The following is a 12029-nucleotide window of genomic DNA, read 5'->3' on the forward strand; positions in this document are numbered from 1 at the left end:
TTTGTATATAACTGTGATTTTTCATTACACTTGCTTATGAAAACTAGAAATCCATTCATTCAGTTATTTATCGTCTCATTCCTAACCAATATTCTTCTATTTCTACAGTTCAAATAATAAATTGACAAAATATCCCTTAAGCACCAATGTATGAGAATTATGAGATAAAAATCAATAGAACTGTACTACTGTACAGATACGTAAAGCTTTCATTGCTACCATAAGTAAAATTTAGTAAATCATTAATGTACGCTCCTAGTAACAAACAAGATTTGTGGTCTCTCTCTCCCAGCTTCTTGGGAAGTTTTAAAAGCAAAATACTATGGGGTCATATTATTTAGCGTTCAATATTTTTACCAAAAATACTACAATATATTTATTAGTAAATTATTGATTATAAATAAAACTAAAATATAATTGTCAAAATTAGAAAAGGATATTCTGAGGTGGTGATATGCTTGAATTTTTTTGTGAAATTGCTTCTTACTTCACAGAATAAATTAATCATTCCTAATGGATATTACTGTCAATACTGTGAATTAGCAAGAGACAACTACAAGCAATATATAGCCATCAATGTCAGCATGACAAATTTAAAAAGTATATACAAAATTAAAAAAGCACTTTCAATTAAGTGATAAGCATTTCCCTTCCACAAACTGTCAACCATTTATAAACTGTTTTAAATGGAACAATATCAAGTACTTTTCTATTTTTTATTCTTTATCTCTGTTGTTTACATCATGGTTGTAAAAGCTTGAAAACAAAAATATTTTCCCAACAATTTAACCTTTTTTCCATTTTAAAGGGTTTTCCTTTGTTGTTAATGGAGTGCCACTACAGTGGCTTTTTGTTATCCCTTTGTTTGTGGTGAAATCACTTATAATTAAAGAATTACATTTGGTATGAATCATTAATTCCATGATTTTTAGGTTTTGTTTCCTTAAAAGAAAAATCCATCCTTGACACATTTTGGGATGTTTGCATGTAAATAAGCAGGTCATTGAATGTACATGCAAACATGATGCTTTCCAAGTCCCAAATATCCCACTATATTGCATGTATGTATTTCAATTATTTAGTGAAAATAGTGCAGAAATGACAACACTAAGGACTAGACTGATGTTTGCTATATGGGAGGCTGTGACAGAGTGCTGGGAGGGTAAATTAAGCAGTAATTGGCTGCCACGCCTCCCAAAGGGAGGAGTGGCATATTTAATTATTTGATCAGACTTGGGCAGTGGAGAAGGCTCATGAGCTAAGAAGCTAACTATCCCATTAGTTGAGAGGACAGTTAAAAAGCACTGGAAAAAAATAAGTGAAAGAGGAGGAGGCTAGCAGAGCCCAGAGGACATAAGATCAGTGTGGTCAGATATCTTTCTCTCCCTTCCCCTGGAGAAAGGGCTAAGGACAGGAGAAAACTGTAGACACATTTGATACACAGGATCATGATGGCAGTTTTGTGGAGGTAATATAAATAAAACTCACAGTTGTGCTAACAGGTTTCATAGTAGCAGCCGTGTTAGTCTGTATCCACAAAAAGAACAGGAGTACTTCTGACACCTTAGAGACTAACAAATGTATTTGAGCATAAGCTTTAGTGTGCTACAGCCCACTTCTTCATATGCATAGAATGGAACACAGAATATGGAGATATATATACATACAGAACATGAAAAGGTGGAAGTAGCCATATCAACTCTAAGAGGCTAATTAATTAATATTAGCAATTATCAGCAGGAGAAAAAAAACTTTTAGAGTGATAATCAAGATGGCCCATTCCAGACAGTTGACAAGAGGTGTGAGGATTCTTAATATCGGTAAAAGATTCAATCTGTGTAATGACTCAGCCATTCCCAGTCTCTATTCAAGCCTAAGTTAATGGTATCTAGTTTGCATATTAATTCAAGTTCAGCAGTTTCTCGTTGGAATCTGTTTTTGAAGCTTTTCTGTTGCAAAATGGCTGAGTCATTACACAGATTGAATCTATTTCTCCATGTTAAGTATCCTCACACCTCTTGTCAACTGTCTGGAATGGGCCACCTTGATTATCACTACAAAAGTTTTTTTTTTCCTGCTGATATTTGCTCATATTAATTAATTAGCCTCTTAGAGTTGATATGGCTACTTCCACCTTTTCATGTTCTATATGTATATATTTTTCCTTACTCTATGTTCCATTCTATGCATCTGATGAAGTGGGCTGTAGCCCACGAAAGCTTATGCTCATATATATTTGTTAGTCTCTAAGGTGCCACAAGTACTCCTGTTCTTTTTGTGGTGCTAAAAAACAGAAAGCATCAAACATTGTGGGGGATCTCAGGTTAGGAGAGGAGCCTGCCCTGTTACAGAGGCACACCTCCCCCGTTTCAAATACTAAACCACCAGGGTAGTCCAAGACAACAGCATACATGAAAGGAGGTAGGATGCTAAGTGCCACCTAAAATATGTCATGAAGATTATGAGAAAATAAAGCATCCTGAACCTATAAGGAGAATCAAGTAATTGTAGATTAACTATATCCTACAGCATCTTTCCAAAGGCAATGTTGTAACTACAAAACCGGTCTGTGACTAACAATCCTGTCACCCTTTTTTTGAGGTGTGACACTTACCATGATGCCCACTGCATTTCCCAATTATGATGACAAACTTACAGTCCTATTTATGACATTTTTGTACAAAATCTGGGAGTAGCTTTTTTGTTTTTTCTTATATTACTTTGTGCTTCCTCTGCAAAGACAATGCACAAAAGCCACTGCAGGTCTTGCATGAAAAATAGGCAAAATCCTCCAGTATTTATCCAGGGAAAACTCCCATTGACTTCAGTGAGAGATTTCCTGGATGGTACTTATAAGAAAGTCCAGATCTGGCTCAATGGAGTTTTATTAAAGTTTTCAGAAGATATTATCCACCCCATTTAAAAAATTTTAATGAGTCAAAATTCAGGCATACATGACTTGACAGTATCCCTTTAATAACATAGCAACGAGCAAATAACGTGTATAAATTATCCTTCTAAAATTACCTACATCAAAGTATGCAGCAAACATATCATCCGATTCTGTGAACATGTCAGGAGCTAATAGCTTCTTCTGAGCTGAGCCTTAAAAGAAAATTTACATTACTCAACTTGAAAATGAAGAAATAAACTAAAAGCACAGATTACCAATAAAAAGAGATATTCTGGTGTGTTAGCAGTTATCTTCTCTATTTTTAAGAATCTACATTATATAGCATTAAACTTATTTACTAGTTATATGAGACTGCAACCAGGCACTTCTATTACCATTTCTCCTATATTATGTTGGTTTATGGCATATTCTTTTATATAATTAACCTGTTTAAAAATGCAACACAGAGCTTAAAATCTTTCATTTGCTTTAAAAAAAAAAAAAGCGCAAATCTCTCAATTGAAGACTTAACTGTAATGGTTTTCCAACAATTCACGTAACAGGAAAAAAATTCTGTATTCTACACATTCTGTATTCTACACAACCTGTAGATTGAGTGCATAACTTAGAATAATTTTTTGCCAATAATATGAGATACTTTATTAAAAATTTTAAACCCCCAAAACTCTTTTCCAGGAAGTTTTTCCTCAGGCAGTCAGAAAAAAAATCTTCTTGACAGGACAGATAAAATAGCTGATGGTACTTTTAATTGTTCTATTTAAATGAAACATTTTAAAATGCAGGCAAGATTACCCCTCTCATCATTTAATCATCTTTAATGTCCCAAAGACATTTTATAGGGTTGATAACGTAAAAGAAATGTAAATTAAGGGTACATATTAATGAAGACAGAACTGGAATTATTTCATAACATATTAAAGTAGAATAATTTTAATATTTTGGAGTAAGTTACATGCATCCCAGAGTACTGAGGAACCCACTTCGCCCAGCATTACACCCCAAAATCCTGCACTTTCAAGGCCCACATGACAGCCACCATGTGGCCTTATGATAGATGACTGGACTGGAATCATTTGAAACCAATGTAGGTCCTTTAATCAAGAAGAGAGCGCCGTTAAGAGACAGAGGGCACTTCGCCATACTTCTCAAATGTCTTTCATTTTAGTCCCAAAGTTACCTACATTCCACAGAATTTGGTGTTCCCCTACACTTCTACTCTTGAACAATATTTACATCAGAAATAAAGGAGAATGAAACTAAGATTATACAAAAGCTGTTTATGCAAAATGATGAATCCAAAATATTAAGTTTTCTTCATATATAATTTTTTGAGCTCCTTCTCATTCAGTTTCCCTCCCACACCCCCTACTCGCCCCATGCACATATCACATCCTACATTTGAACACTGGCCAGTTGCTAGTCCCCTGATGGCAGATCATACTGCCTCCACAGGAGGTCACAACACAGATCAAACTTGGCTCTGACAAGCAGCAGGGCAATCTTTTAAAATTGGCTTTCCTTTTATGTTTCTATTTATTGTAATATCCACCCCTAAAATCCTAGAACAAAATTATTTATCGCTTTTTAATTTTAAGTACTACTACTTTGACTTTCTCTAACTGTATTTTCTTCAGTTATTATATTGTCTGTTTCGTATTTTAATTATTTAGTATTTTAATTGTTTGTGTAGCACACAAAAGTGTGACTTGGCAGGATGCTTTCTAAATACTATTATTTTTATTTATATATAATATATTTTTTATATTAGCTTTTCAATTTAGCAAACTGATGATTTGGTGTATTTTTCAGAGTTGAGACAAGATTATTCTTTCTATATAACCCTACCACAATCAGCAATATTTGACAGAATTGCACACAGCTCTAGAAAAAAATATTTTGTTAATCAACTATTATAAAACCAGCAAGGAAGCACTACTTAAAATGCTACATGCTGGAAATGACGGAGCTAAATTCTGCCATCTAGTCCCTCTTTTACAGATATAAAAGAGGAGGAAGCCAGTTTGTTGGGGCGAGGGGGTGCTCCCTAAACACACTAACAATAGGACAAGATCTTTTCAGAATATTCGATGGAGTGCTAGGCTAGACTACCAACCTCAATGACGTGCATCCCTAAGAGGTGTGCAGTCTGTGAGGCAGAGGGTGCACCTAGCCTCTAAACCAGCTAGTACAACTGCTGCATGCAACAGCAGGTTGAACTGCACTCTGATCTTGCTCAAAAGAACAAAGTGTGCTCCACAGCCCTAGTTAACACGCTACTCCTGAGGGAATTCTTTGCCAAAAAAATTTAAATTCTGCAAAATTCCACACATTTTATTTGACAATAAATAAATGTGGAGGCTCCAGCATGGCTGTGGGGAGCACAGGCCACTGGCTGCAGGGAGATGGGAGATCACCATGCATCCGTCCCCCACAGGACACAGACTCAATGATGAGGCTGGACCTGATCCTGACACCGTGCAAGGGATGGGCCTGCCCCATAAACACCCTGAGGCCATGCCCCTTTGTGCCAGGCGCACCAAGGTAGCAAGTGAGAGGGACAGAGTCTTGCATGCACGCACGCCCAACCCTGGCCCCCAATGCAGCTGTGGAGCAGGCAGACTAAGCCTGGAAGGATTCAAGTGTTGAGGGGCTTAGTGTGGGAGGATCCAGGTGTGGGATGAGAGGATTCTGTGTGGGGAAATCTTGAGAGGGACAGAGTCTTGCATGCACGCACGCCCAACCCTGGCCCCCAATGCAGCTGTGGAGCAGGCAGACTAAGCCTGGAAGGATTCAAGTGTTGAGGGGCTTAGTGTGGGAGGATCCAGGTGTGGGATGAGAGGATTCTGTGTGGGGAAATCTGGGTGCAGGTAGCTCGATGGAGGGTCTGGATGCGGGGTGGATCTGAATGCACAGGGGCTTGTTGGGGAGGTTCCAGGTGCAGGGGGAATGGGACTCAGCAGGGGGTCCAGGTGAAGATGGTTGGGGCTCAGCAGGGAGGGTCCAGGTACTGGATGGCAGGGCTCATTGCGGTAGGGGTTTAAGTGCAGGAGGCTCAGCAGGGGACAGTCTGTGTCCAGAGGTGGGGTCTGGAAGCAGGGGGAAGGTGCTTGGCGGGAGTCTGGATGCAGGAAGGTGAGGCTCGGTGGTGGGGGTCTGGGTGCAGGGGGGCTCCGGATGCAGGGGATGAAGCTCAGTGGAACTCTGAATGCACGGGGTTGGGCAGATGTGGGAGCAGCTCCCCATACAGTGATCCCTCCCCCCAGGGCCGACGAGTGATGGGGGCAGGAAGCAAGGGGAAGGGGGGTGGGGCATCGGCAGGGTGCAGAGCTTCCTGGGGATGGGTCTGACCTGGCTCTCGCCCAGCCACTCCGTGCAAGGGAAGAGGAAGTCCCATCCTCCCCCACGCCCAGCCAGGACTAGCAGCTGAGCCTGGTGTGCAGGGTAGGAGTCACCACCCAGGATGTCACCAGCCAAGCCCTGCCCCCCTGCAGTGATTTACCTCTCTACCAGCTGCTCCAGGCGCCTGAAATGACACACCCGTGCTGCTGATGAGGGGCATGTGACTGCTCTTGCAGTTTCCCTTTGCTTCCCTATCAGAAGTAATTTTTCTGTGGTGAAGCAAAGAAATCTGCGGAGGACATGAATTCTGCATGTGTGCAGTGGTGCAGAATTCCCCCAGGAGTAACACACTTTCAATAGCACAGGCTGCACCAGACAGGTGTTCTTTGTTTCTCTTGCTGAAGCAGCCATGGCAAGCTTTGGTCCTATATTTATAAAATATATATACAATATTTATAAAATATATTTCTTCACACAATGCACAGTCAACCTGTGGAACTCTTTGCCAGAGAATGTTGTGAAAGCCAAGACCATAACAGGGTTCAAAAAAGAACTAGATAAATTCATGGAGGATAGGTCCATCAACAGCTATTAGCCAGGATGGGCAGGAATGGTGTTCCTAGCCTTTGTTTGCCAGAAGCTGGGAATGAGCAACAGGGGATAGATCACTTGATTACTGTTTTGTTCATTCCCCCTGGGGCACCTGGCTGGCACTGGCCACTGTCGCAAGACAGGATACTGGGCTAGATGGACCTTTGGTATTACCCAGTAGGGCCATTCTTCTGTTCTTATATTATTTTAAAGCCAACATTACTTTGCTATGAATTTTTTCGGGAACAAAATAAATCCTTCCACCCATAAAAGCCATTTTTTGTGTAGCAAAGCACAAGTTTCTTCTGGCTTTGTGGCAGCAATTAAAACATTCACAGATCTGTGCACATTCCTCAATGACAATGACTAAGATGAAAATAAGTCAAGGTTTGCCAAACAGAAAAGGGTGGGGTGGGGTGGGGGGGGGAAATCAGCAGAAAAACAATTTGCGATCTTCCAAGAAAGTGTCACATATCATGGAGATTTAAAAATATATTAAACTAAAATAAATCGACAGTTCCTTCTTAAATATAAAGGAAGGCATTAATGTCTATTCTTTCTAATTTGCAGCACTGACTGCTTAACTGGTCATTAGGAACCCTGAAAACAAACTCTCACATTCACACCACCATCCCTGAGAAAGTGTTTTATTTTAACAGTTCCGTTCTATAACTTTCTGGGGGGAAATTTTCAACACTACGAATTAACTTTCTTCATAAGTCTGAAATTATGATATTAAGAAATCTGAACAAAATATGCCTGCAAAGCAGATTAGGCATTTCATTTCAAATTGCATAATGAAATTTCAGATTCTTACCATTATTCTGTTCAACTGTCATGAGGTTGTGTTTGGCTTTTACAGAGGCCTCAAACGTATCAACGTTTTCCCGTTCATACTCTTTAACATCAGCAGCTACACGTTCTAGAATGTCATCTGGTGAATTTGAACGACTACGTGTGCTGCTCTGAGGACTGCTTGGTTCAGATGGCACAGACATATTACTGTCTTCAGTCAGGTACTTGTATTTCTGCAAAGAAACTTTATAAAGTTATTCTCAGCATCTTGGCTTGTCCCAATCTAATTCTATTGTGTATTTTGGGACATACTTTTTCTTCAATCTAACTAGCTCATTCTAGAGCTTAATCTGTATCTTTTCTTTATACATTATCTGAAACACTAATCAAATTGTGCAGCAGGCTAGTTGTGGGATACAGAAAGAAACATGTCTTGTCAAAATATACCGAGACAAGACTTTATAGGCCAAATCTTCAAGTTTGATTTATAATACTTCAAAAATACCTTTTTAGACATTTAGATTTATTGATAAAACCTTTGTAACAACTGATTTACTGGTGAAGAAAGCAAGGCAAGAAGGATAGCACTTGACCATGTGCGGCAAAACGGCAGCATTGAGAAGTCCATTACTAATATTCTGACTTATAAGAAGTGAACTCATGCTTCAAGAAAAAAACAAGAGCTTTGAGTCTCGCAACCTAAATATTTACTATTCTATATTAGTTTGAAAGTGTAGAAATCTCAAGTGTTATTTGAAATTTTAGTATTTGAATTGGAGGATCTCAGTTAGTTACCTGTATTCATCTTAAGTTATTCAGTGCTTGTATAAAAATGTATCACAAAGATAAAATTTTGTAAATTATTTTTGCTGCCCTGAATAATATGGAGCCCAATTATTTGACTGATTTCCTTTTATTCTATGCCCTGTCCCAGAAGTTAAAAACAATTTAGGAGGATCTTGGTGTCAGATCCTGAGGTTATACTCTCCAGGATTAACAGCAGGGCTCTTTCAGTTAAGGGCACTGACCTTTGGAATTTGCTTCCCTTGGTGGGCCATGAGAATCTGAGTTGAGTGGTCCTTTGAGTATGGTGGAAGGTATTTTTACTCCGTTTTCTCTGATTTGGGGGGTTTGGCCAGTAACATTTCTCAGGTACCACCAGTGCATCTTTACATGTAACCACACAGGATGGTAACATTATTAATTATTATTAAGCACCTATTGTCATCATCGCTTATTTTAAGGGTTTAAAATATAAACAACAGTATGCTAAGAATATCAGATAATCGCATACATGATACCTAACAGTTTCACAACAGGCAAAAATCAGACCAATTCTGCTCAGCTTTCTGAATGCTTACATAGACGACAAACCTTTCATTTAAAATGAAACTGACTGATCAGATTACAATCAATATTTCTGAGCCTTAACCTCCACTCTACTCAGGGGCAGCTCTAGCATATCCGCCGCCCCAAGCAGGGCGGCACGCCGCGGGAGGCGCTCTAGCGGTCGCCGTCCCGCAGCTGCGGTGGACCTCCCGCAGACGTGCCTGCGGATGCTCCACCGGAGCCGCGGGACCAGTGGCCCCTCCGCAGGCACGTCTGCGGGAGGTCTACCGGAGCCGCGGCCCCAGCGGACCTTCCGCAGGCATGCCTGCGGGAGGTCCACCGGAGTCGCCTGCCGCCCTCCCGCTGGGACGCCGCCCCAAGCGCGCGCTTGGCGCACTGGGGTCTGGAGCCGGCCCTGACTCTACTGTCATTGTGGTATCAGCAATATACCAGTGAAGTCAATAAATGTATGATTTATCCTTTGATGCAATTATTACATAATTTTATAGTCCTTTAAGTTATACAAAATCTAAAAAAAGCCAACTGTCACAAAAATGACTCATTTGGTGTAGGTTGCTTAAGTTTTTAAAAAAAGGTTGTTGTGCCAAAAACATAAGTTTCAACGCAGACAATATTTTTACAACCACATTGAAAAATGAGTGACAGATTGTGACAGCCTTAGCTTTATTAATGTAAGTGTCCACTCGAAAAATGTCACTGTCTCCAATCTTATTTTAAAAGAAATAGTAAGACAAAAAAGGTTTTTACTCTACATGCATAGACAACATCAGTAGTCTGAGGGTTTTAATACAGTCGCATACCTGAACAATTGCTTGTCTCTGTAGCCTTCTCTGCTCTATCAGGGCTTCTTCATCTTCTTCTTCTACATCAAAGTCTTCAAGGCTGTGAATTATTAATTATTAATATTTGGATAGCACCATAAAAATATATGGTTCTTTACAGAACTTAGAAAAGATGTAGTCCCTGCTCCAGAGAGTTTACAATCTGAAATTAAGAGTAATTACACAACTCTTTGCCTCAAAATATTTGGAAACAAGAACACAGATTCTTTTGAAGCATAGGAACAACTATAAACTTCACTCCTCTGTAGTCTTACTACAGGTTCAACTGTCTGAGGCAAAGCAAAGAAAATCCCCAAATTAGTTTTCTGAACCTCCTTTATGAGAAAACATATGCTCTTCAGTGTGTGGCAATTCTCCAAAAACAGACATATTTTTGGAGTTTAATGTACCCTCCTTACATATACCCACATCATATATGATTTGAAAACTTATTGTATGCACACTTAGGTGAGGTACAATGTGGAGCTGTCAAGTGGTGCTGTAAACCTGTAGGTGAGGTGAAACAATGGTATCCAAAACGAAAGCCATTTTTTGCTCAATTCCAGAAACACTACAACATGACTAGGACTACAATTTTTAATGTATACGTGAATTATAATATCTTAACAGGGTTCCTTTTAATCATAACTACCAAATGACAATGTATTAAAAATATTTTATTGGTTATTTTTTTCAGAAATGATGAAGGCTGTGCACTTGTAGTGGTAGATTGCATGACCCTAATTTGTACTGCATAGTGAGTAGATATAAATGTATGCAAATTCCTAATGTAATTCTTCTCTATTTGTAAGCTTTTTTACATATGATGAAGCATCTAGTGTGCCTGGTAGAATGCTTTAATTTGTACTGCCTATGCATGCAGTACTAGCCTTTGAAATATTCCAGAAACTAGTTTTTTAATTCAGTAACACTTCGGCACAGGTCAGATTAGTGTTATAGATGACAATATACAGTTTCATATTATGAATATGCAAAAGCTATGAGAGAAAGAAGTGGCCTAACAAGAAGTAGTGAAGACAAAGTCCACAAACAACTCCTTGCCTCTGCACTGAAGAGGGACGAAGAGCACGTTACAGCTCTTACCAACCATGTCATCAACAATATGACAAACCTACTTGACCCTGACTCGCATCCAGAGGCACTTATCAACATATCTACTGGACTGCATGTAATATGATATGTTCAAGAGTCTCTACTGAGAATAGCAAAGGGTGGTGAAGAACAAATAGAGAGATCTGTGATTCTGATGGGACATGCAGCTTTTTCAGCCTGGTCAAGAAATCTGGCATCAAAACATTTGCTGACATGGACAAGCAGGCGAAGTTTAAATCTGGCAAGGGAGGGACAACAGCCGCAATCAGTCCAGAAATTGTTTTCTGAAGAGCCCTCTCCTTAGCAAGATGCACAGATGATATTTCAACACTAACTGTTCTTCACCCAATAAGAACCTGGGCCTATGTCCCTCTTCCATGCCGATGGAAACATAAGAACAGACAAAGCTGAATTAGGGTAACAGCTGGAAGCTCAACCTAAAAGAATCCATCAGGTAACAGCATCCAACAAAGAAACCACGGTGTACATCAGAGATGTCCTGGCTGTGAAACAAATAATGGCTGGAGACAAATTCCACACATCTGATTAATTGGATGCTGAGTACTTGAGGCAGGTCTTTCAAAGACTTTGATTAAAGAATTAGTGTTGTCAAATCTTTTTGAGAGATGACAATAACTCTGTGAAAACTACAGAAAGACAGTGTCAGACAGGATCTAAGGTTGGATGCCAAGAAATACCAGGTGATTGGTACCTCCATGGAAAAAGTTTCTAAATATGGGACCCAACAGCCAGTCACCTGTAAAATTCCTCTATGACTATCATTCAAAATGCTCATGAGAGTGTAGGAGCATACCCAACACAAATACTCCCTGTTGGGGGCTTTTCCAAAGGTGAAGTAGCAAAGTCCACCACCAGTAGAGGTGTTGAAAAACGCCCAAGACTTGTACAGTACTCACGAGGAAGCAGACACAAGGATGCTTCTGCATCCTGTACGTGGCAATATGGCTTTGGGGCTTGGAATATGTATACATTGCAATATAAGCCCAGGGTTAGTAGAACTCAAGTTAGCAGACCCTGGATTTGTTAATCTAGGGCTTGAGCATCTAACACTCATTTGTAACCCCAGGTTAGGAATTGCTGAACCC

General features: G+C 39.7%; 1 protein-coding gene across 4 annotated transcripts in view; it reads right to left on the reverse strand.

Moving 5' to 3' along the window:
- PRPF4B (pre-mRNA processing factor 4B) overlaps positions 1-12029 on the reverse strand; it is a 56591-nt gene that overhangs the window by 24158 nt on the left and 20404 nt on the right. For all 4 annotated transcript variants that reach the window (XM_045005680.1, XM_045005679.1, XM_045005682.1 and 1 more), the window contains exons 5-7: positions 9790-9871; positions 7662-7872; positions 3032-3105 (exon numbers count right to left, since the gene is read on the reverse strand). In XM_045005680.1, coding sequence (XP_044861615.1) covers positions 3032-3105; positions 7662-7872; positions 9790-9871 — 367 coding nt within the window. The remainder of the gene's footprint in view (positions 1-3031; positions 3106-7661; positions 7873-9789; positions 9872-12029) is intronic.

This window comes from Mauremys mutica, chromosome 2, assembly GCF_020497125.1.
Source record: "Mauremys mutica isolate MM-2020 ecotype Southern chromosome 2, ASM2049712v1, whole genome shotgun sequence".
Classification (NCBI taxonomy): Eukaryota; Metazoa; Chordata; order Testudines; family Geoemydidae; genus Mauremys; species Mauremys mutica.